At 40.2% G+C, this 24,484-nt stretch overlaps 1 protein-coding gene across 1 annotated transcript in view; it reads left to right on the forward strand.

Annotated features, from left to right (window-relative positions):
- LMBRD1 (LMBR1 domain containing 1) overlaps positions 1-24,484 on the forward strand; it is a 153,521-nt gene that overhangs the window by 59,900 nt on the left and 69,137 nt on the right. The window contains exons 6-8 of the mRNA XM_018560883.1: positions 2,926-3,014; positions 5,158-5,231; positions 23,334-23,459. Coding sequence (XP_018416385.1) covers positions 2,926-3,014; positions 5,158-5,231; positions 23,334-23,459 — 289 coding nt within the window. The remainder of the gene's footprint in view (positions 1-2,925; positions 3,015-5,157; positions 5,232-23,333; positions 23,460-24,484) is intronic.

The following is a 24,484-nucleotide window of genomic DNA, read 5'->3' on the forward strand; positions in this document are numbered from 1 at the left end:
TAAGGTGTTTGATAGGGAAAGTCAGGGCTCTGTGCAGAACAAAGCATTCTACATACCATACTCCCAAACTGTGTCTTTATGAATCTGTCTTTTACGCCAGTGCACAGTCCTGATGGTGCAGAAAAGAGCCTCCCCTAAACTGTAGCCACCAGATTTGAAGCAGGCAATTGTTTAGAATGTCTTTGTGTGCTTTGTTATAGTATTACCAGTATTATCCTTCACTTGGAAACACCTGAGCTCAGTAATTTGGAGGGGTGTGTGCTATCAAAGATTGTGACTGGGTTGGACTGTGTGACCGGTCACACATTTTAACTAATCACGCCCACTTTTTCGGAGGTGAAATATGTGACCTGACAAAAGGTGAAGAATTCCAACACTTTGTCAGCTGTTCCAGGGCAGATCGGCATCGCAAATCGTATGTGCAGGAGAACCGATCTGCCGTGGAACAGCTGATCGGTCCTGAAATGTCACTTCTATCTGACTCTGTGGAATGTGAGATCGCAGTCACAAAGTCACATTTCAGGACCAATCAGCTGTGTCAGGGCAGATCGGTTTTCCTGCACATACCATCTGCGATGCCGATATGCCTTGGAACAGCTGACAAAGCGTTGCAATTCTTCACCTTTTGCTGGTCACATATTCCATCGCCGATAAAGTGGGCAGGATCACGTTAAAATGTGTAACCACGTGACCGGTCACACATTCCACCACCGGAAAACTGGGCGGGATGAGGTTAAAATATGTGACCACATCACCGCTCACACATTCTAATGCAGTCACAAACTTTGATAGAACAGGGTGTCCTTTTTTTTTTTTTTGCTTGTGAAATTCATGTTCCCCTAAACTTTTAGCCATATAGTGTATTTGTAATTCTTCCATTGGGCTGGTCAGAAACTGGTTATATGTTGTTCAAGTGGTAGTTTACCTTCGGAAAAACATTGACACTATACAATTCATGGTGTCATTCAGCCCGCCCGCCAGCAGTAGACATCCTTTGATTGGGAAACTACGTACATACTCCCTATGCACACTTAAGATATCAATTATGTTTTGCCACCTGGATAACCTGCACCCAATTCATCATTTGCTATGTATGCTCCAAGATGGAGGTTCTCACAGATTAGAGTTAGGACCGCACTGGGGCCTTGACGAGCCAGTGTGGCTTTACATGTTTTGCCCTCTATTTTTAACTCTAATAGTTAGTGTTTTTTTGCAGGCTGGCTGGTGAGTGTGCTGGGAAATGTTTGCTCGTGTCCTTTTAATAGTAGTGGACATTCATGCCAGAAAGATCCAGTGATGTCATACCCCCGCCTACCACTTTCCTAGTGCAATGCAAATCAGATCACAGACTAGAATTTAGAATGCTACCAAACACAGAAGAGTATGAACATCAATATATTAACAGTGTGGGTATGTTTATTTCATGCTTCCGAATACCTTGAAGCTTGTGATTTCATTTGGCAATCATAGTAGTTTATTTCCACTTTGATGTAGATCATATGCACCAGTCTTCATCTTCTCATGCCATCATAATCTGCATCGGCGTTTAAGTCAAAAAGTCAAACAATGTATAATAGTGGGTTGTATAATGTAATTCTCTGCAAGTAGCCATCACTTTCGTTTCTAGCGTCATGCATAATTAGATGCAAGAATACGTGCATAACATGTGCTGTTGGCTCTTAAGCTTTGGTCCCCTGGCTAATAATTTTTGAGGAGTTTGTCCATTCAAAAGATTATTGAATGATGAATATTGTTAACAGTAGTGTTTGCTTTAATCTTTTGGAATACGGTTGTGAAAAATATGTGTATATACATTTTCACATTGTATGGAGTAAGTTGCGCTTAACATGACAATTTTTTTTTTAAAGTTTTGCTATGAAACTGCATTGTGGCATGGACTTTGTTAGGATTGTTAATTTAACCGCTTGAAGACCAGGTGTTTAGATCCCCTACCTATGTTTTTGATTCAATCTATTTAAGATCCTGTTCATAATTATATCTAATTGCATGTACAGGTTAAGCAGATAAGCAAGCACTCATATATAACCTATCCTTATGTAGAGATGGCAAGCTTTCTACTACACATTGGTTCATTCTTTTTTAATCTATGTCAGAAATGGTTTAACAAAGCTATCAATCAACAGATAATGTACCATTTCAGAAAACTACAAAGGCAATTTGAGATGCTAACTGCTTATTTTTAACCAATTTTGACATAACCTTTACACTAAATAGGAGATATAATGAGGTGTTGGTAACTATTCTTTTCAGCTATCCTCGTAATAATTTAAATAATTGTAATAGCAGTCATTTTAATAGCCATACAACACTTTGAATGTGTTTCTTGATGGCATAGATCAGTGTCATCCTCCAACACATCAGAACGCTTGTTGGTAAATGTAGCTATTCATACTAATGTTTTGCTGGCTAAAGACACATTTTTTTTTTTTAGTCTGCCACAAGTGCAGTACACATTTGCTTTAGCATCTTATAAATTTGGAAAAATAAATTGTTATCTGCATACTTTGATACCTGTAGGGCTCTGCCCAAGCCCACAAATCTGTAAATAAGTTCCCCCAGCAAACCTGACAACCATACTAGTTGCTGGTACAGGAGTCTCAGTGATCAATGGGGAGTTATAAGGGAGTTATGCTAATTTATGCATCCCAAACATCTCTGTTTAAAAAAAAAAAAAAGTGTTTAATGTACGGATTATATGTTCTGCACCATTTTGTGGCAGTAGGGGTAGCAGAACCCATTTTAACAGAAAGAGTAGTAAGGGATTAAGGGTTTGCTAGATTTTTTTGACTTGGACCTGCCAGCTTTGCCATTCACACCTTTAGACAATAGCAACCTAAACATAAGATATATGATTTTGATGTTTTTCTTTTAATTACTGTTTATATTTTTTTGATTTTTCTTTAGAGCATTTGTTCCACTGGATATTCCTACAAATAAAAATATCACCGAGTTTGATAAAATCAAGATACTATTTCAAGAACTTGGTAGCAGTCGTAAGTTATTTTTCTTTCACCTTTCCCCTCTACAGTTGTACTGGTTGTGAATGTATTTTTTATCTACTAGCAGCTTTCACTTTTAAGTGTGTTTTATTTAAATATTAAAATGGTGGCAGGAAAGAGATGGAGACCTATTTAATCCTTAATAATACATTTATTATTAGCAATGCTTTACAATATAAGGAAGACATTACAATCACAATACAATACAATTCAAGACAAGATGGTAAGGAGGGCAGGGCTTACAATCTAAGACTTAGAGAATACATGAGATTCTAGAAAGGCCATTAAAAAAAAAAACACAAAACAGTTGACACAATATGCATTACGCAACCAATGACGTTGTACACCTGTGGTTACAAATGTATTAACTATTTGGTTTGCTTAGGGTACCATACTTTTTGATATCCTCTCATGGTTTTATGCATTACAGTTTACAACAATTCTCTCATATTTAATAGATATGTTTTCAGTAGACATTACGGTGCTTTCCACATCAGTATTGCTCTTTCTTTTGTCAAGTAGTTTATCAGATTTGCAAGTAGCGTAACCACCTTAGTACCGGAGCAACTTTTAATTTTTTTTAAACCTGAATTTTTGGATAGAAAATTACTTGAAACCCCCAAAACAGATGGCATGCAGAATAAAAAAAGTATAGCTGAACCTTTTGTGTGGCAAAAGCGTAATTTACGTAGACATGCATGCCCTCTGTCCATTCATTTATTCATATGCAGATGGCAGGGTTGGTTTTCATTTTTATGCATTTTTTATTTTTTTTATTGTAAACACTTTTAAAAAAATATTTTTATTTTTTTCAATGCAACTTTGTTGCCAACACAAAGGGACCAACAAGCCCCCATGTGATAGCGTTGAGGGTAACAGGTTCTCTTTATGTAGACATAAAGTGTCTGTCGGAACCCTGAAGTCTCTGCTGTCCTCCAACACAAACAATCAAGCATAAAATTGCACATCATTTGATCTCTCATCACTTGTACGTACATAACAACCATGTCCTGTACAGATATATTGTATGGTCCTGAAGTGGTTAATAGAATGACAACTATGTGTTGTGTTATTGAAACGCACAAACATCTATTTTACAATTTTTATTAGTAAAAAAAAATGTTGATTTGTACATAATTGCCTTTAAAAGGGTTAGCACAGGTGTTAATAACTACTATGGGCTTATTTTCAATGTTCTGGTTTGTTTGCATTTGAAAAGAAACCAAACTGCAAGACAAAGTAACGTACAATGGTATTAAATCATACAATTTTCATGCATGTCTTTCTGTAGGTTGCAGTTTTGAAAGTATGATCTGCAGCTTTTTCTTTCCATTTTTCTTTCTTTAGAAAATACATAGTTAATGGCTTTCTATGGCCCAGCTTCAGAAACCACACAACACATGCAAGCACTTAAAAGCACAGCAGTGGAAACAGACCCTTGTTCTTGATAAACAAATTTGCTCTTGCTACTTAGAAGAAGCACTGCTGCTTTACGATCATAACCTGTGGAAAGCTCCACTCCCAGAGGATGTTATACTTTTAAAAATGTGTCTAGAATATGTTTTGCTTAGCTTATTCATCAAGTCATCTTTGGGAATTGCCATTTAGTTAACTTTAGGCACTATAGATACTTATATACTTATGTACACATCTATAGACTTGATGCAAATCTCAATGTGTGAACGACACAAAAATCGAGCTTAGCTGTCAGTATTTGTGGCTTACTGATGCTCCATTTATTTTTTCTTTATTTTTAATGAGCTGTTTGTTAACTAGGGAATCATTTCATCAACATATCTATGAAGTGATGCGGTTTTAAGTACTACTGATGCTTTGGAAGATACATTTTTGCATTTTAATACAACAAATGTGTTCTTTTGTCATCTATGTACAAATATAATACACAATAGAATGTGTTTGCCATTGATTTTGGACAGCATTGTATTGTTGACCATGCATATGCAATGCATGTCCAAGTATTTTTCTAAGCAAAAAAAAGGAAATCTTTGAATTCATGTGTAAATAAATGATGAAAAGAAATGAATTACCGGTACTACTTTTTAAATTTGAAATAATGTATTTGTTTTGTTAGATCTGTGTAGAAGTTTTCACCTCTTGCAACATTTTGTTTTTTTAGATGGTTTGGATGCCTTGTCATTTTCCATTAGTTCCTTGACCTTGATAGGAATGTTGGCAGCGATCACCTACACAGTAAGTTTTTCTTAATTTCCTCTTTTGTGTCTTGAAACACAAATGCAATTGAAGTCTTCTAAGTGACATTGCTTTGATTCAGGCATAGCAGAATGATACGCCTTTATTTTATCCGAGAGCATTACTAACCCTCTATAAATGGGAACCAGGTTCTGTTAACTGTTAATTATCCATCATCCAGCTGAAAACACATAAGTATTATATTATTGCAATGTGAGAGAGACAATGCTGCTTTTTAAAGTGCCAATTTTGTAACATATGCCGGCTTCTAATGGTTTTCTCATAACCACTGATGGCAACAAGCAGATACCAGTGTGGTTGCTAAGTAGCTGTTTAGGATACTACACTCCTTTTGTGGTCTTGTGTTGTCAGGCTCCTCTCTCTCTCTCTTTCTTTCTTTCTTTATTTTCTTTTCTTTTCTTTTTTTTTTGTAGAATGCATTATTTCTTTTATTGTGCATCCAAGCATTTATAGCATTCAGTATTAAGTTTAGATGTGTCTTTAAAGATTCAGATTCTGTTCCAACATCCAGATTAGTGTTTGTCTAATAATGTGGCTTTAGTTTGTTCATCTTGTACAAATAGGTCAAACCCTGCATATTTGTACTTGTAAAAAGGTATATGCTGATACGGAAGAAATTCACACAGTAAGGGTGAACCCAAGAGAATGGGGCAATTGTTCAATAAACATTGAGCCCTGACAATAAACATATCCCTGACCCCTGCACTATGTATATTATATACTTCTGACACCTGAACTTTGTACATAGGCTAAGTTTTAAGCCCCTCCCACTGTTATAGCAATTTTGCCACATCCACAGTTTATAAATTAGCTCCCTAAATGTGTTGTTGTATTCACAGATGTGTCAGCTGTTCCATTACATGCATAAACTCCAAGTTGGATGATAGTGTGATTGTCCATTGTTAAGTCTTTGCATGCACTGGATTGGCTGACACTACCATGATCACAATAATGCACATACTGGTGAGGCTGTGTGTGCACTCCTAACACAAGAGTTGTATATCATTTGTTTTAGACATCTTTTATTAAACTGTATATTGAAAGGAGGTTGATGCTAGTTCTGACCTACCTATAATTTGGTAATCAGACAATATGGTTTGTTTTGTTTTTAATAGGTGGAGGTTTTGTGTTTACCAAGTGAATATATACAAATCATCAATCATCATATTTTTGGTAAAACAGAAAAGTCGGGGTCATGTCGGGTAAATAGACACCAAACATGTCAAGCCTTAAAATTGCGTGTGCCCGCAAAATCGCAAAAAAACAACCACACTGAAAATTGCCCATAGACGCTTTTACCGCTCATCAGTTTAGCATTATCAGTAATTATTGGCTCTAAAATTATTGCTCTCACTCCGACATTTGCGGCGATATGTAACATGTGCGGCACAATAGGCGCAATAGTAGTTTTCGCACGTAGGCGCACCCGACACATATCTGCGTGTGTATGTGGGGGGCGGGGGGGACTTAAAAAAATATTATTTTTAATTTTTTTAATGCTTTTTTTTTTTTTTTTTAATGATTCTTTAAAAAAAAAAAAGTAATACATAAAATTAAACACAACTTTATTGCTATTACATGGGGGACTAAGAAGCCCCCTATGTGATAGCCAATTTACATGACAGGTCTTCTTTATGGAGACATCAGGGGTCTCCAAGACCCCTAATGTCACCTAGGGACCCCCAGAGAAGCTGATGAAGCAGAGATCTGCTTCATCAGCTTCTGTAGCTGGAGAGTGACACTGAATGCAGGAAGTGATGTAATATACATAACTTCCTGCATTCGGGGACTGAGAGGAGATCAATGGAAGTACGTGTACTGAAGTCCCTTTGATCTCCTGTCACAGAGCCGTGCCGGTCCCGGCCGCATCGGGCACAGCGGATCTCGGGACCGGCATTAACAGTGACGTCTGCTAATACAAGCGATCGAGCGTCTCTAGAGACGCCCGATCACTTGAATGTAAAGCTGCCGGCTGTGTAATTACAACGGCTGGCCGGGAAACTGCTCGTCGGGCTCCGCTGTCCTCTCGTCACAGACGAGCGAACGATTGGATTTTTCTAGCCCTGCAAATCATAAAGATAGTGTTTACCATATCAAGGAAGATTTCACTGTGTGATTCACCTATGGACTTTTGAGACCTTATTTGGACTTTTGGACAGTTTGAGTTATTTTGTTTAATCGGGCTGTTCTGAGTTTGAGCACCATCTTTTTATATTTTATGTATGTTTTGGATTAATGATCAACTGAACATCATAGTTCCCCCATATCTGTTTTATCTACTGCCTCTGAGCCTTCTGCTGTTGAGATCTTGTTTGATGCTGATTCTCTGAAGTCCTTAAGATATGCTGCTACACCTGTGGAGTCACTGTGCCCTGTATTTACTCCCAAACTTAAAAAGACCACTTTGGCTCTTAGTAATGTTGTTCATTCCATTTTAAAACTGTAAGATCAGCCTGCAACCTTTTCCAGTGTTGTCCCTAGTTTAGACTCCTTGAAGGGCTCTAAAACGGCAAAAATGTGTCCAGTGCACCCTCTCTTTTCAGCTCTCAGATGTCTAGCCCTACCAAATGAATAGCACTGGTGTACCCGCATGAGGAGGAGAACCTTCTTGAAATGTAGACTGTCTGTGCTTTGAATTTAGCAGTGTCCTGCCTTAACAATGCCTGGTCCATTCTGGTAGAGGATGCACCTGTGTTTAGGGACCCTGTTGATAAGTGGTTAGAGCTCCTTTCAGAGACCTTTTTCTCCTTGATAGCCTGTTCTGTGCAACCTGCCCTGGCTGTGATGCTTGTCTACCAAACTATAACTAATTAGGTTAAGTTCATAAGAATGTATCTGTCACGTGTGCAGTCTAACCTTGTGCTCCTAGAGCATTTGGATCACAGTCTTGAGCGTTTGTGTATAGACATTGTGTAATGGACATTACCACTCTTTTTTCCTGTATGAGTCACTTTTCTGTGCATATGATAATTCTTTGGTTGAAGTGTTGGGCTGTGGAACCGTCTTGCCAGAAGAGTCTGACTCCTATGTTTTTTGAGGGACAACATCTCTTCTCACCTTGAACACCCTCAACAAGGATGTGACTGGGTTCCGCTTACCCCAGCAGAAGAAATCTAGGGCTCAGCCTGGGGAAAACAACTCCCCTTTCATTACTCCCACGTTTCAAATACCAAAGCCAATCCCAAACCTGGCCCCTGGTCCACCCACAAACCTTGGATACCAAAGTCCCCCAAGCCCTCCAATAAGTTTGCAGCATAAGGACTTTCCAAAGTGGGGAGAAGGCTAGTAGACAGCATCTCAGATGTGTTGGTGCAATAGGTGGTTTCCCAGGGCTAAAGCTTAAGTTCCACTCTTAGCCCCCTCTATGATTCATCTTCAAACCTGCTTCTGTCACTGCACAGATTAGTAGACCTCTGTGTAGCACTTGCAAGTCTTTTAGAGCAAGGGGTCATAGCCCCAGTATCTGTGGCAGAACAGTTGAAGGGATTGTGCTCGAAACCCATTTGCAGACCCCGAGGTAAAAGAGGGCATCTGCACCATCTTGGACCTCTAGCCTCTGAATGTTTGTTTTAATTTGGACCCAGAAGTTCCACAAGTAATCCACAAGGTCTGTCATAATCTCTGTCCAAACTCTGACTTCTGTGGATATGGTGGATGCATACTTAAATGTCCCAATTTTTCTAGTGCATCAGCGATTCCTTCACTTTGCCATGGTTCCTTAGCACTTTTAGCTTGTGGCTCTGCCATTTGGCCTATTGTCTGCACCCTGGGTGATCATCAAGGTGCTTGTCCCAGTACTAGCCTTACTATGCTCTCAGGGCATTGGATATTGGGATGACCTCAACACAGCCCTGGCCTTCAGCTGTGTATGGGCTGAAAAATATCACGGTGGGTGGCTCTGCTAGCACCTTCCGCCTTGACAGAACTCAACATCAATGCAACTGGGTGGGAAAATTGTTAGCCAAATAGTGACTGCAGCCAATAAGCTGCAATGTCAGTGTTTGGGTATTCAGACAGCCATGGGGGCTGGCTGTTAGAATACAGTAGTCATCAGGAGAGATTCCTCCATCCACGCTCTACATATATGGCCAGCTTTAAAGCATAAGGAAACTTTCAATCAGCATTTTATGAGTTTTTCCTCCCCTCCCTTCCCTACTTTCCCACTGCGATGATCTAACTCATTCTTCACCTCCTCCGCTGTATACCCCTACAGTTCTAGCACCCAAGTACAGCAGCTTTTTGTTGCAATGTTTACCTATGCCCAGTGCATTTTCTGCTTCCTGTGTGTGTGGGAAGTAGAACCCCATAGACTTCTAAAGGGCTCTGCTGTGCATGTGTAGTAAGCAAGATCAGGACCCAAAATTTAATGCTAGTGCTGCTGATCATCTGTAACCTCCAGCAATCCCCACACATACCAGCAATCCGCTTCCGGCACAGGAAGACTCACATTGCTGATAACCTACTGAAGACAAGCAAATCAGTTATGTGGCATGTCGGAGTCACAAATATGTTATGTCAGGTCTACTGTGGGATTTAGGTAGAGCCTTTGGTCAAAATGGTGCTGAATATCTAGTGCATGCACAGTAGCGGTAGAAAGGTGAAAACATTGTCACTACTACGCATACACGGTAGCATTAGGATTTAAATGTAGACCAGCACCATTCACAAGAGCAGCAGGAAGCACATCCAAAGTGGTCCCTGCAGCAGGTGAGTCTATGTTGCAGTGGGACATGACCTTCTCATTTCTGGCACTGTCAGCCCACACCACCTCTCTACCCAATACATTTGCTGCCATTACACATGCACTGTAATCTCCTAGCTGGGCAGCATGCACCTTCAACCCCCTTGCCTGATCTCTGCTGTAGGCTGGGAGGTCTGCATGTAGAGTTACAGCTGACAGCTCCTTGCAGAGGCACCACTCACCACTACGGCTACAACCACCCCCCTCCGCACCACTGTGCTTGCATGTCCCTTCACACCAATAAGCCTGAAACCTCAATACCACTGCTCCTGCATGCCCCCCCCACCCCTTTTTCCCCTGCACATGCACCACTCCTGCACACCAAATGCATACACACCATACACAAAGCTACGTTTTCGGACCAGCCAGAGGCATTCGCTGTCACTTTGGGCACCCCCCAGTTTTCGCTTGGGCTTTATCCGGTCAGGAGTGCGATTGGAAACTCCTGCACACCAAATGCATACACACCATACACAAAGCTACGTTTTCGGACCAGCCAGAGGCATTCGCTGTCACTTTGGGCACCCCCCAGTTTTCGCTTGGGCTTTATCCGGTCAGGAGTGCGATTGGAAACTCCTGCACACCAACCACTATTCTGCCCACTGCATATGACCCGTATCCTCTCCCCCTGCTCTCACCACCTCTCCCAGATGCCTTCAGCCTCTGCACTTGCTGCTCTGCACCAATGCATGTCCTGGGACTTGCCACCACTGTACCAATGTGCTCTTCTGTGCTCTGTGATGCGCCCTTCTGTATTCATTCGATCCAACAAATGGACACACTTTAACTTGTAAAACTAATACATGTATAAACTATTCACGTATCATGTTTTTTGTCTGGTGTTCTCTTTTAACGTTCCAGAGGACCATTGTTACCTGCTGAAGTTATTTCTTTTTCAGTTAAAACAAACCTATTGAAGCATCACCAGCTGTATTCACAAATTCAAAGGGCTTGTCAGCCTCAGATATAGAATCTTTTTAATGTTTTATCTTCTGTGACACCATTAAAATGACAGTCATCATGACTTTTAGGAACAAGCAACGCTAAACACTAATGGCTACATTTATCTGACTTGCGTCATGCATTTTAATATATATTTAAGCCTTCTCTGTGTCTGTTTGTTCCATTTTGCTGTAGAAAAACATTTTCTCGGCTATGTCAAAAGAGGGAATCTGTGTAGGATGAGGATATTTGAACATCTGAATATTCACTAGGGGGCAGTGTTATTCAATTTATGCCCATGATGGCATCTTTTGCTTTAGTATATATTTTTCTCTGCTGTTAGACATATAAAAAAGGGGGCTATTTTTCTTTAATATGTCACTATTGTAATATTTTATAGCATTTGAATGTATTTATTACATAACTCCCTTTTCACAGTTATGTACATTTATTGTTTAAATAGTTTACATCTGTGCAAGTATTTGTCATTTTTAGTGTCCTTATTGTCGTGTGGCTCAGTGTCTTAAAGCACTGTGCAGCAGTTTTACTTTTAAATATTCAAGGTTAGCGTCAGTTTTGTACAATTAATAGACTTCTCTTTTGGCCTTTAGAATTTAATTGTACAGATTTACAATGGCTGCATTATTTGAATATCAAAACAATCAGTTCTACTGTGGCATTGAACACATGAAAGTATGGTTTATATAACCTTTTTGCAAAAATAATCTTTAAAAAAAAAAACTGGTTTAAGCAACATGCACTATCCTGTTCACTCTGTGCTAGCTCTCATGCTGAGAGTTCTGTTGCTGTTCAGTGGAATGTAATACAACTCAGCCAGACCAGAAATAAGCAGCCACTGACTACAGACAACACAGCTTATTGAACACACAGATTCAAAGCTAATCTCCGGGATAGCAAATATTGTCTAAATATTATAGGCTTGTGTATTCCTACATGCATTTTGTTGTGCTGTGTGTATTTCTTCCATATCTGGGCTGCAATCCCATTGTGAAACCTTGTTTTTGTGCAGGAGCTTTCTTGTAATAAAGATCAGCCACTGCTGCTCTCTCTCCTTTTGCAGGGTGAGTGGTCTTGTATCTGCCCCCTCCTGAAACTATCTGCAGGCAGCCTGTAGTGGGTGGGCTTGCTGGGTTCCTCCCACAGCTCTGTTTTATGCAGAGTAGGGATGCACCGATACTGGTATCGGTGCCAATACCGAGTATTTGGGCAAGTACGAGTACTCGCCCAAATGCTCTGATACTTTCCCCGATATCAGGACTTCTAGTCAGAGGAAGATTTCCTCTGACCGGCAGTGCTGTGGGGGAACATGGAGTTGGCTTCCTGGGCAATCAGGAAGCCGGGCAGAGAGTAATGACCTGCCTTCCTAATTGGCTGGTAAGCCAGCTTTCCGGCCAATTAGCATTGAGCCTGCTTTCCGGCCAATCAGGAAGCCGATTCATTGCTGATTGGCTGGGAAGCCGGTTTCCCGAGGCAATCACAATTGAGTCAGCCAAACAACATGGAGCCAGCTTCCCAGGCAATCGAGAAACCGAGCAGCATTTCATTACTCGCCACCCTGCTTCCTGATTGCCCGGTAAGCTGGCTACATGCCAGCGGAGGTATCAGTACGCAGGAATCGGCGAGTACCACACGCAAAATATCGGTATGCAGAGTTATGTGCAGTACATTGCTACTTCTATATGGTGGTAATCTGAGTTTGCAAAGACACTCGGGGTAAACAAATTGGATTTATATCCTTGGTGGCTGTTGAGAAACATATTTCAACAAAAGTTTTTTTTTTTTTTTACAGGAGTTCAGCTGTAAAATCCTTTAACCCTTTCCCTGCCACTGACGTAAGGCATATGGCGGATTAAAAATGTTCCCAGCCTGCCACGTCAGTATGCCTTACGTCGGTGGCATTTATCGTTCTGCTATAAGCTCATGGTCGCTTTGGCGACCATTAACTTATATTAATGGTCCCCTGACGATCCCCTTTGAATAGCTGTCATCCATCATTAACAGCTATTAATGAAAATTCCGGGCGTGTCCCCAACCCCCCCTCACGATGATTAAGCGGCACGAGAGAGCTGCGAGCGGGGAGAGAGGAGCCGCTGTCATCCTGTCAACAGTTTCAAGATGACAGCTGCGATGTGCGTGGCCGTGCAGAGGATCAGTAAATATCTGTGATATTTACTGATCCTCTGTGCAGAGCAAACACTGGAGTGATTTGGTGATTACTCCAATGTTTGTAAATAACTGGGGACACCAAGTACTATGTGCCCCCCATTATGAATAAACAGAAAGTGGTTTACATCACTTCCTGTTCATTCATTACTTTCTCAATGGGGAGAAGCACTCACTACAGAGGCTTTTCCCCATTCAGATCCTGTTAGTAAATATTTTCTTGTAAATGGTGAGATCTCCTTTCCAATGTGAGGGACATGGTGGACTGATTTAGGGCTGCAACTAATGATTATTTTAATTATCAATTAGTTGGCCGATTTATTTTTTCTATTAATCGGATAAAAAAATTAAATAAATACCATCCTTATTTTAAAACACAATACACAAATGCAGTGTTACAAACATAAAGATTACTTCAGAATAAAACTGCATGCACAAAATGTTGCAAACGCACTGCACTGGAACGCACGGCATTGCTGTACCATTTATTCCAGTGCTGGCGATCACACTGTGGGTGGGAGGCACGTTTGGGCTGCCATTGAAATGAAGGGCACTGCAACACACATCCCGCAGCAGAATTTATCAGTCCGAAACTGAAAATTACCTTTTCCCATCTTTTATATATTTATATATATTTTTTTTAACTGTATTGTAAGCACATGGCGCTTTAATAGCTTCAGCCAGGGAATGACTGCTGCCAGTGGCAAGATTCTGCAGACGGCAGCTAAATGTAAATACAGCAGGTAGTGGGTGGGTGCAATAGCCAGCCTGCTATTGGCCATTTGAAATGTGCTATTGCACCCATTCACTGCTTGCTGTGCCCTCCTCCCCACGTGGAGGAAAGAGCTAGGCTAGGGAATCCATCCAACTAATCTATAATGAGAATAGTTGACAACTTTTCTGATTATTATTGATTAATCGATTAGTTGGTTGCAGCCCTAGACTGATTTGGCCCAATAATTACTGTGGTCATGCAGCAATACCATATTTCATCAGCAGATGCTGTGGCAGTTTAAGTTTGAGACATGTAGATCTTCACACAGTTTGGACTTGCAAAGCTGATTTAGCTGCAGTCACTGTTCCACCAACAGCTTTCCACCCAGTTCCTTCTATTTTCAGATCTAAAGGTTGTCGGGCGGAGGCTGCCGACGGGGCCACCCATGGAGTGAATTTTGATCGGTTCATAGATGAACCGGGCACAATTTACTCCGTGGGTGGCTAGCTTTTACTGTGTGTTCTTGCAAATATCTGTGAAAGGGAATCTGCAAGCAAAGACATATGAGAGCTGACTTGTTTTAAAGACGTGTGTTTCAGGGAACTCACCTTTATCCCTGCTTCATTTTTTAACCATTCACTGATCTGGAAGAAATATCCAGTAATTCTAACTTCACTGGGTGAAGGCTTGTTTTGAGTGCATGTTGAGTAGTTGAAGCAATAAAATCATAACAGGCTCCGAGCAGGGGCGTAACTAGAATTCACAGGCCTCATAGCAAAATTTTATATGGTGGCCCCCCATCCAACCCCCCCCCTCTGCCCTGGGCCCAATAGCAACCTTGTGGGTCACTATGGCGGTAGTTAACCCACTGCATGGGGGAGCAGTGTCAGGATGAAGAGGAGAGATGTGGGTGAGCAGTCACAGGGTGAAGACGAGGAGATCTGGGGGGAGCAGTGTCAGGATGAAGACGAGGTGTGGGGGAGCAGTGTCAGGATGAAGACGAGGACATATGGTTGAGCAGTGTCAGGATAAAGACGAGATGTGGGGGAGCAGTGTCAGGATAAAGACGAGATGTGGGGGAGCAGTGTCAGGATAAAGACGAGGTGGGGGGGAGCAGTGTCAGGATAAAGACGAGATGTGGGGGAGCAGTGTCAGGATAAAGACGAGATGTGGGGGAGCAGTGTCAGGATAAAGACGAGATGTGGGGGAGCAGTGTCAGGATAAAGACGATATGTGGGGAGCAGTGTCAAGGATGAAAACGAGGAGATGTTGAGGAGCAGTGCTAGGATGAAGTTGAGATAAAAGGGAGCAATGTCATGGGGGCTAAGAACAAAAAAACACCATGGCAGAAAGAAAACCCAACAGTGCTTTTAACAGGAGGTGGCCAGAGTACAGTGACTTCTGTAGGGAAGATGAAATGTCACAGAAGAGAGCCGGTGACAATGCAGATAGAGAGAAGAATGAATGTAGAGGAACTGTGCTGATTGTTACTGCTGGCCATGACAAGACTAGTCACAGGGAAGCATGGCATGAGACTCCAGCAGAGATGCAGCTATAGAGTTAAAGCAAAGTGCAGCAGAAATAATTAGTGCACAGACATGGGGGCAGTGCAGGCTCAACACCAGACGTCTAGAGAACTTTTATGACACCATGGGAGAATTAAAGGTGACATGGGGATAGTGCAGCTGGGCAGAGGTTAATCAGTAAACTGTCACATCTGTTATCTCTGGGAGATAGAGGGAGGAAATGCATGAAGTGAGGCACAGACAGCTCACTAACCGATCTCTACTCACTGTGTTGGAAGAGTTCTCCGTCTATTTCTCGGCTTCTGCTGGCTCTGATGTCAGAGCTGAAAAGATCACTCCGCCCAGTGGCTGCAGACACACAACAGTTGCTTGAAAAGGTGTGTGCAGCTGCGGTACTAAGAAAAAAAAGTGACTCAGCCCGCTCCTGACCGGGCCTCCCTCTGCCCCGGGCCCCATAACGGCCGCGTGGGTCGCTATAGTGTTGGTTACGCCACTGCTCCGAGGTAGAACCTTTTCAAACTAAGCTTGCTAAGGCAGCCCAGGTACCCCCCAAGGACCTCTGAGCTACAGACTTTAGGCTACATTGTAGAGATCCTTCTTTTAGAATGCCTAAAATGGCTTGTACCCAAAATACCCAGAACATCTATCCAAGCTTCACTTTTCTTCTGCTATATGTTTTGTGTTTTTTTTTCTTTTTTGTGATTCATACGCGCTTAAATGTTTAGCAAACTTTTGTTCTTTATTTGCTGTGCATAACCTATTTATTTTGTATTGTACAAATGGAGTTTATTTGCAAGCTATGTCTGCAGCTAAAACTTGACTCTCCTCCCTTTAGGCTGGGTTCACACCTAGGTGTATCGAATATGCGCGTTTGTCGCGCGTTCTTACCGCGATTCGTGGGTAAAAAAATGTGCGACAAACGCTTTTTTCCGAGGGCTACCTGGCTGTATCCCAATGGATACGCCCCAAAGAAGCTCCTGTACTACTTTGGGCATGGGGCGTTTTGCAGCGCGTTCCTACGCACTGTAAAACGCCCAGGTGGGAATCATGCCCATAGGCAATCATTGGTTTTCACATGTTGAGCGTTTTACAGAGCGTAGGAACACGCTGTAAAACACCCAGGTGTGAACCAGGCCTTACTCTGATACAGAAAGATTTTAATCACTGGCAGTAGCTAATTAGAAAAAGACCCACAAAGTTGGTATATATACTCACTCTTAACTCCCACTCTTTTCTGTATGAGAAGTCCAACATCCTTTGATAGCACGGCCTATAATGTGGTACAGTATACTTAGCTAAGAACAGTGATTAAGTTCACTATGTCCTTGTGAAGTATTACGTCTGAAATGATGAGCTGAATGCAGAGACTGCTTATTAATCACATTTCCATGCATTTCACATTCTTGGCAGCATTGTTAGATCAAAGCTTATTATTCTGGCTGTCATACATGTTCTGCATAGAACTATCAGGGAACATTTTGTTTCATTACATGGGTTTTGTTTTTGGAGTGAAAAAGAAATCTTCTACTGGTCACTTGGTACTACTGCTGATCAAAATCAGACCTGTTCCGGATGCATTTAAGCTTTTCAAAATGAAATATTATGGGCTAGAGGATTGTTGTTTTTTGTTGTTGTTTTTTAGCACAGGTGTAAACAGACATTTAATAGGCCATTTGAGTCTAAAGTTAAAATATATGATTTTTAACATATTATTGTAATTTAAAATGTCATTTGAATTTTTTTTTCAAATCTACAGCTTTTATTCAAATGATAATTGGGGATACTGCCATGATGCTTTTTTAACATAAACATACTGTTATCTGGTGACATTGTCTTCCACTCCCAGTTGCTCTGTTGCATACACTTCCTTGGAGACTATAAGGGGCCTTGGGCATGGCAGGCATAATCAGTTGTTGTCAGTATCGGGAAATCCTGGGCAAAGACATTTAGCACATACATGTAGAAATTAAGTGTCTGTAAAGAGACTGCAGGAGATCAGCATTGAGATGCAAACGAGGAGAAAAAAAACCCAGCATTTTCTAAAATAAAAAAAAAATGGGATTGCTTGGTTGAATGCTTAGCTCATAAGCAAACACAATGCCATGCAGTTAGGGTTTATATCTACTTTATAAGGTCCTTTGTTTCAAAATATAGATTAAAGATTAAGTTGCTCACAGAAACTACTTGATATTATATGTGATTGTTCTTTAATAATCAATGTTTAAAAGCTAGACATACATGAGCTAAAAACTGCCACGGGTCCCTATGCAAATTGTAAGCTCTATCCAAAATACATTATACTATATGCCAAAAATGGTAAATACTGTACAAAACACTGCCAGTTGAATAGCAGATATAATTCTTATGGATCTGTTATAAACCATGCATCAGCGGCTATATATGTATAGTCTTATAGAGTTTATAGAGAAGAGTTTCCATAAATTTCCATATTGATGCTAATGGTTTATATGCAAGAATGGATGTCCACATTAATATCCATTTGCGAAAAATGTTTGGAGCAGTGATTTGCAAATGCCCTTTAAGAGCTTACATCTAGTGTGTTGACACCACATAGGTCAGGATGTGCAATATCATGTTGATAATAAGGTTAAAATCCAAATGGTCCTGTTTCTGCATATACACCTGGACACTATGGGGGTGATTTACTAACCTAAACACACACACACACCAGGTGTGTGTGATTTTCACACAGCAAAACGTATTTATCAACCAAAAAGTCTCTAAAAGCATATTTCCACTAATACCATGTATGGAAAAATCATGCACATGATGCATATATAATGCTGCTTCACAGTTTAGACAAAAATGGTTAGTTCATGCATTTACATTCCTGCATTCATCAACGCAAGCAACATAACATAGAGCTAATTTACACCTCATTACCTTGTAATTCATTGCAGGGCTTTGCACAACACACCTGCTGGGTGTGTACACACTACAAAGGTGTTTCGATTCCTCCCATAGATCATGCTGGGAGGGAACACACTACAGAGGTGTATACACGTTCGTGGTGTGTTTAAAAGGTTAGTAAATCAACCCCTATGTATCCTTACCACCACCATATAGGTGCAATGGAGTCATGTATAGATCCAAAAGTGCAGGAAGGAGACTTGGCTCTGTATTTTAAACCAGCCAGTATGATGTCCAAATGGACACAGAAATCAGAAAATATTACTATTGATTGGTATCAGAAGCTTCTAAGAAGTTTTCTCTAGGCTAGGTATGACCTAAAGGTCACCTCAATACCTTATGAGCCTATATCCGCACTGGATGTGATATAAAATCAACCGAAGTCCCTGAATGGTCTAAGCATATGTATATATCCAATGAAGACAGCATCTTAAAGTATGAAAATCCAGCAAGGCAGTGTTAGCAGGTGGTCCACATGGAAAATATGCCATTAAGCCCTGACATACTTCACCTACAGGCTTTCTCAGAGGGCACATTGTATGATTTGAATTATTTAAACGACACTTAGGGCTTGTTTACACCAGCAACCACGCTCAACCGCATGGCGGCTTGTGTGCATGTGCCCAGCACAGTGCTAAAGCGCTTGATCGAGACGCATTGCATTGATTCTTTTTAGTCGTTAGAATACAAGTGACATTTCATTACTTTTTATGGGTACATCATGGTGCTATGTGGTTGTAATACGTCTCAATGAGGTGCACTTCAAAAAGTACTGCGTGCAGTCCCTTTAAGTGCACACCACTGCAACACAGTAACCTGAACTTTGCCCACCCGTGATGAGGCACATTGCCTTGTCTTGCGTTCAGGCTGTGCTAAGTGTTTATCCCAGCACAGCCCGAACACATCATGTGTGCATGGGCCCTAATAGGCATTTTTTTACCTAGGTGTCTTCAGGGAAAATTGTTTCTGTTTGTCTTACCCCTAGAAAACATTTTTCTTTTTATGTAATGAGATGACCATCCTGTTCATCTATCCAGTAATACAGAATCAAGATTTAAACTGTGTGCTGTAACAGGTGTAGAGATGTATATATGAATACAGATGTTTCTATTTTGCATTGTGTTAGAATAAAAACCATCATCTCATTAGTTGTTGAGATATTGGAAGGTACCTGACATTCCACAATAAAATACAGATTTTGCTTACAATCCTTTTTCTCTTTCACTCCATATATGCTTTTGCTACCTCTACAGTATCAAGATAGTTAAGACATTAGATGACAAACATGTGGACATATTAATATAAGGGAACTAAGTAGACAGACACTTGCTCTATCAGCCTTATTTAGGGGCAGACAGTATCGTTCAGGGGAAAAAAAGAAAATCTCTAAAAGCCTATAAATTCATGAATTGTCAACCAAGGGTGTCTGCTGATTCCAATGCATGCCATGATCGGCACCTAATTTGGCTGATTTAATCAAATATCTACAGTAAACCAGGCGGTAGGGGAATGTGGAGGCAGTCTTTTCTATCCACCTCTTTAAAATACTAATTTCCTTGCTGTTATACTGACCTACGTCTTTCAACACCCTTAGTTACTGTCCCATAACAAGCAAACAGACCAGAAAAGTCAGAGAGCATGCAGAAGTTCTCTCTTGTATACATGTTCTAGGTCAATGACTCAAGTTACTGAAGCAAGGGGTTAGGTTAGCGTGACCCAAAGGGGACTGTTTCCTCTGCCAAAACTCAGATGGTCGCAAAGCTGATCACTGCGAATATCGTATACATGCACCCCTAACTGTTTAGGAATAGTGAGCTCAAATTGTCTGCATTCTCTCTTTTACAGTATACATTCCATGATGTGAAACACTGGCTGATTTATCAATTCATTTTCTCTCTAGTTTTATTTTTTATAGAAAAGACAATACAGAAAACAACAAAACTTCTAACATGCAAACAATTACTCCCCCCCCGAAACATCAATCATTTAATATATTAGCTGAATTTCATCTGGCTCTTCATGTACCCTTGATCAGCTGATAGAAGAAACCACTGAGCTGCCAGCTGTATTCAGGTTTTCAGGCCAGAATCCGCTGTCAGACTACAAAAGAGGGAGATTCCTCAATCAACGCTCATAAGCATTGATGAATCTGTGTTTTGAATGGAAAAAATAGAACAGTGTATAGCCAGCTTAAGAATCCTTTTTGAACCAGTGATAGTATCATGGGAGCGAGCTTGGAGCAGTGGCTACTTTACAACACACACAGGGACCAATTTCAGGGAGGTTTTTTTTTTAATCACAGCTGAGTGATAAACAAACAAGCTACATTTTTGAAAATAGTTAAGGTTCTTGAATGCATTTTTAAGATTTAACTCTCGAGTTTAGTCTCACTTTAATTAAATAATTTTTATATGTTTTACCTAAATCCTGTTTTTAGATGCCCACTTAGGTATGGATTTATTTCTCATAAATAATATTTCTCTATATTTTTTCTTTTACCATTATTTAATCTCCCAAAAAAACTCCTCTCAATAGATGCCACATAGAATTTTAGATTATCCCCTACCTGAATCTAGCAGTAGTTTAGGCAGCAATTTCACATAGAAAATAATGGAAACATTGATACTTTGTCAAAGTCATGGTATAGCTGTCCAGCAGTCATATATTACTAGACTTGTTATATAATATTAAAGATGTTTCATTGCTTATTCACGCATCCTTTTTACTTCTAATGATTGTCAGGAACATAAACCAGCATTTACAGCCACACAAGTAACTCAGTCACTTTAATCCAATCACAATGTGATGTGCTAAGGCATGTGCTGATTATTCAAGAACAAAATGTGAGGTATAGCGTTTTTTGAGACCACCCTGTTCTAATATTATAATCCAATCCCATGTGGCTACCCAGACTGCTTTAAAAAAAAAAAAATATATCCAATGTTATGCAAACTCACAGGGTCATGAAACAAAAGGGAGAAGGAGAAAACAGAGTAATAAAGTCAACCCACATGTGGTCTGAGGCCTGTGTTTTTCTGTCAAGCAATACACTGAGACTAAAGCTTGTACATTCAAAAGATCCAACACCCAAATAAAGGTACTTTTTAGTCCACAATAATAAGGAATGAGTAGACTAGAACATTATGGAGACCAAATCACCTTTCATCAAAGAGATTGTCTGTAGCAGGTCAAGATTTTGTAGTCCTTGTGCACCTTAAGGGAAAAAAAAAATACATTATTTCAAAGACCGCGAGATACACACTTTAGGCAGAGAAAACTGGTTCAAAAAAAGACATGAAAGGGCTCATCTACATTAAACTCAATCAAACCTTAAATGGAGTGTGGGGACCATAGACACCATCTGTCACTCACGTATATTTTCATTTTGTCTACTCTAGTGATTCGACAACACCTCACAACAATCAATATCTGTTTTGACACATAGTGTGGTGACTGGATTAGGGTGACTAAGTTACTCGTGTAACTTTAAATGCTGGGATATGTTTCTATAACTCGTTAGAACTAAAGAAGCTGCTTGGTTAAACAGTTCAATTTCTTTAACATGTCTTAACAAGTTAATTTAAATGTGAATAACTGCTATTACCCGTACTTTAATGTGCATGTGGTAAATTCAGTTGACCCTTGCCACAAAAAAAAAGGTTTACTCTACTAATTTGTTGTTCAATCATCTACAAACTGGATTCTGCTTAAAAGATTTAAAGGGATATTAAAGTCAAAAGTCAAAATGAGCTATTTCAAATGCTGATTAAATTTCTTACAATGGATGCTTCTCCTTGATGTTTAACAGTTTTAGTTTCCTGCAGAATCAGCTGGTCCCCTGAGCACTGCTCCTGCCTTCCTGTTTTAGAGTGACTCAAGCACAGTGCCATGTATTCACCCTTGTGTGTGCTACTAAGCCGTGTGTGTCTCCACAAACACACAGCAAATCAAGCTACTCTCCTCCCCCCTGGCGCCCTCTTCTCTCTCATCCCTTCTACAAACTAGTAGATCAACAGTTGCTGAAGTCTGTACTGAAGTCTGTACTGTCTGTACTGTTGTGATCTTGTACTGGACACAACGTTCAGGGAAGCTGAGCTGAGAGACTTGGAAGAAGTTGTTTAGAAACATGATGATTTTAAGTATTTGGGCAAAAATGTAAAGCAATTATTGAAAAAAGTTTGAGTTTAATACTACTTTAATTGAAACTCTCCTCCCTAAAGTCCCAAGTGGTCTACTAATTTCACTTTCTATAGGTCACTTTTCTTGTATTTACAACACTGTTGATCTCTACTATATCACATTCTCTTCTGTTTACTAATTCATGACCTGGCAATTTTTAGGATATTATGTTCCCTTTCCAGATGAATGTTTAGCATCTCTGACTCCTATACTACCTTATCTTTTTTGCTGTGGTCTGTCTGTATACCATATGATTTTTTTACATTGTATCCATACCCTATTCAATATGTATATGTGGTCCTGGTTGGCTTTTTACCTTATTTGGATTCTAAAATCGCTGCCATGCAAAACCCTGCATACCAACACTGAAACTAGTTGTAACTGTATAATTTGGTGAAGGAAGTGAAATAGTGTTTGACTGCTTTGCTGCCTTACGGCCTGGACAGCGTGGAATCTTTCAGAAACCAATGAATTCTAAGTTCCATCAGAAAGTACCCTGACTAGGCTTCAGGGTGTCTGAAATCATTTAATATCATCCACTGGTTTCCAGTGTATTTCAATTTAGTAATTTAATTTTTCTTTGCCTAGTCTTAATATTTTAACCTTTGTAGTTAAACTCCCTCATACTCTATTAGCTGGGGTGCCTTAAGTGTATGGTTAGAATACAAATTTTGACAACAAGCCTGTAATAAATGCCAAATCACTGGATTTGTTCACAATTTAAAAATGAATAAAAGTCTGCCAATATATTTTTTTATCAAATTCATGCACTGAATTTAAAATTCATCCTTGCCCATTTGCTGCATTAAAAAAAAAATCTGGTTGTAGAAAGTATTGTTTATTATTGTTGTCTCTTCTTCTAGGCTTATGGGATGTCAGCCCTACCTTTAAACTTAATTAAAGGTACAAGAAATGTACACTATGAACGTCTGGAAAACACTGAAGATCTTGAAGAGGTGGAAGAGCAAATTGAAAGAATTAAATCAAAGGCAAGGGGAAATGTGTTTTTATTTTCTTTAAACAATAGTTGTGAATAATTTGTTTTTCGCTTTATCAATGTTGTCCAATTGCTGGAGCCATATGTAAAATTCATGTTCAATGAATCGCTCTTGTAAAGATCTTTTTATGAATTATTAACTCCTTTTCTTGCATCTGTATCTCTGCTTCTTGTCATGTATCTTGCGATGGAAGTAGTATTTATTTTTGGATCAGAGCACTCGCTGATTTGCTATAACCGCAATGTCAAATCAAGAGACAAACATATAGTGACAGCCTTGACAGAGTTGTTTCCCAGTTCTTCTTTCTTTTCTTTTGGCATATTGATGTCTGAATATTAGTCTGGTATTTATACAGGTTCAGGCTTATTTAACAGGTTTAAATTAGTAAGTTGTGATTCTAAGGACACTTAAATACGTGTCCATGTAAAACAAAACAATTTTTTTAAAAATTAAAACAGTGAAATTGCAAGTTACAAAATTTTCGTGCATGCATGTTTGCCAAATGGTGGGTCTATTTTTAAGTGTTTTCACCCAAGATTCACACATTGTCTAATACGATTTAATTGGAAAAGTGTGGGGGCGTGTCCGGCCGGCGATCGAGATGGCCGCTTAATAACGGAGCTCTGCCACTCCAGCCCGATCAGCGACAATTACAGCAACAGTGAAGGACCCTGTGTGACACTTACCTGTCACAACACTGCATCATCCGCCTGCCGACATGCCTAAGAGGGGAAAAAATTAGTCATTCCCCAAAGAAACTCACTGCTTTCTTCCCTGCAGTACCTCAGGAGGGAACACAAGATGGCGCCAAAACTCCATCTACCTCACAAAACGACCCTCCTCACGTAAACTGCTTCCCACAAACAGGCAGTTCAGCACAAAAACTGCCTCTGGATGAGCAATCTGCCTCACATCAAGATCTGGGTGAGTCCACTCCACCTGACTCCCCTTCCACCCGCAGCCCTGCCAAAACTAAACGCCTCAGGGGCTCTAGTGATCAGCCTCACACAATGTTA

The sequence above is a fragment of the Nanorana parkeri genome, unplaced genomic scaffold (assembly GCF_000935625.1).
Source record: "Nanorana parkeri isolate BGI_ZX_2015 unplaced genomic scaffold, ASM93562v1 scaffold484, whole genome shotgun sequence".
Classification (NCBI taxonomy): Eukaryota; Metazoa; Chordata; class Amphibia; order Anura; family Dicroglossidae; genus Nanorana; species Nanorana parkeri.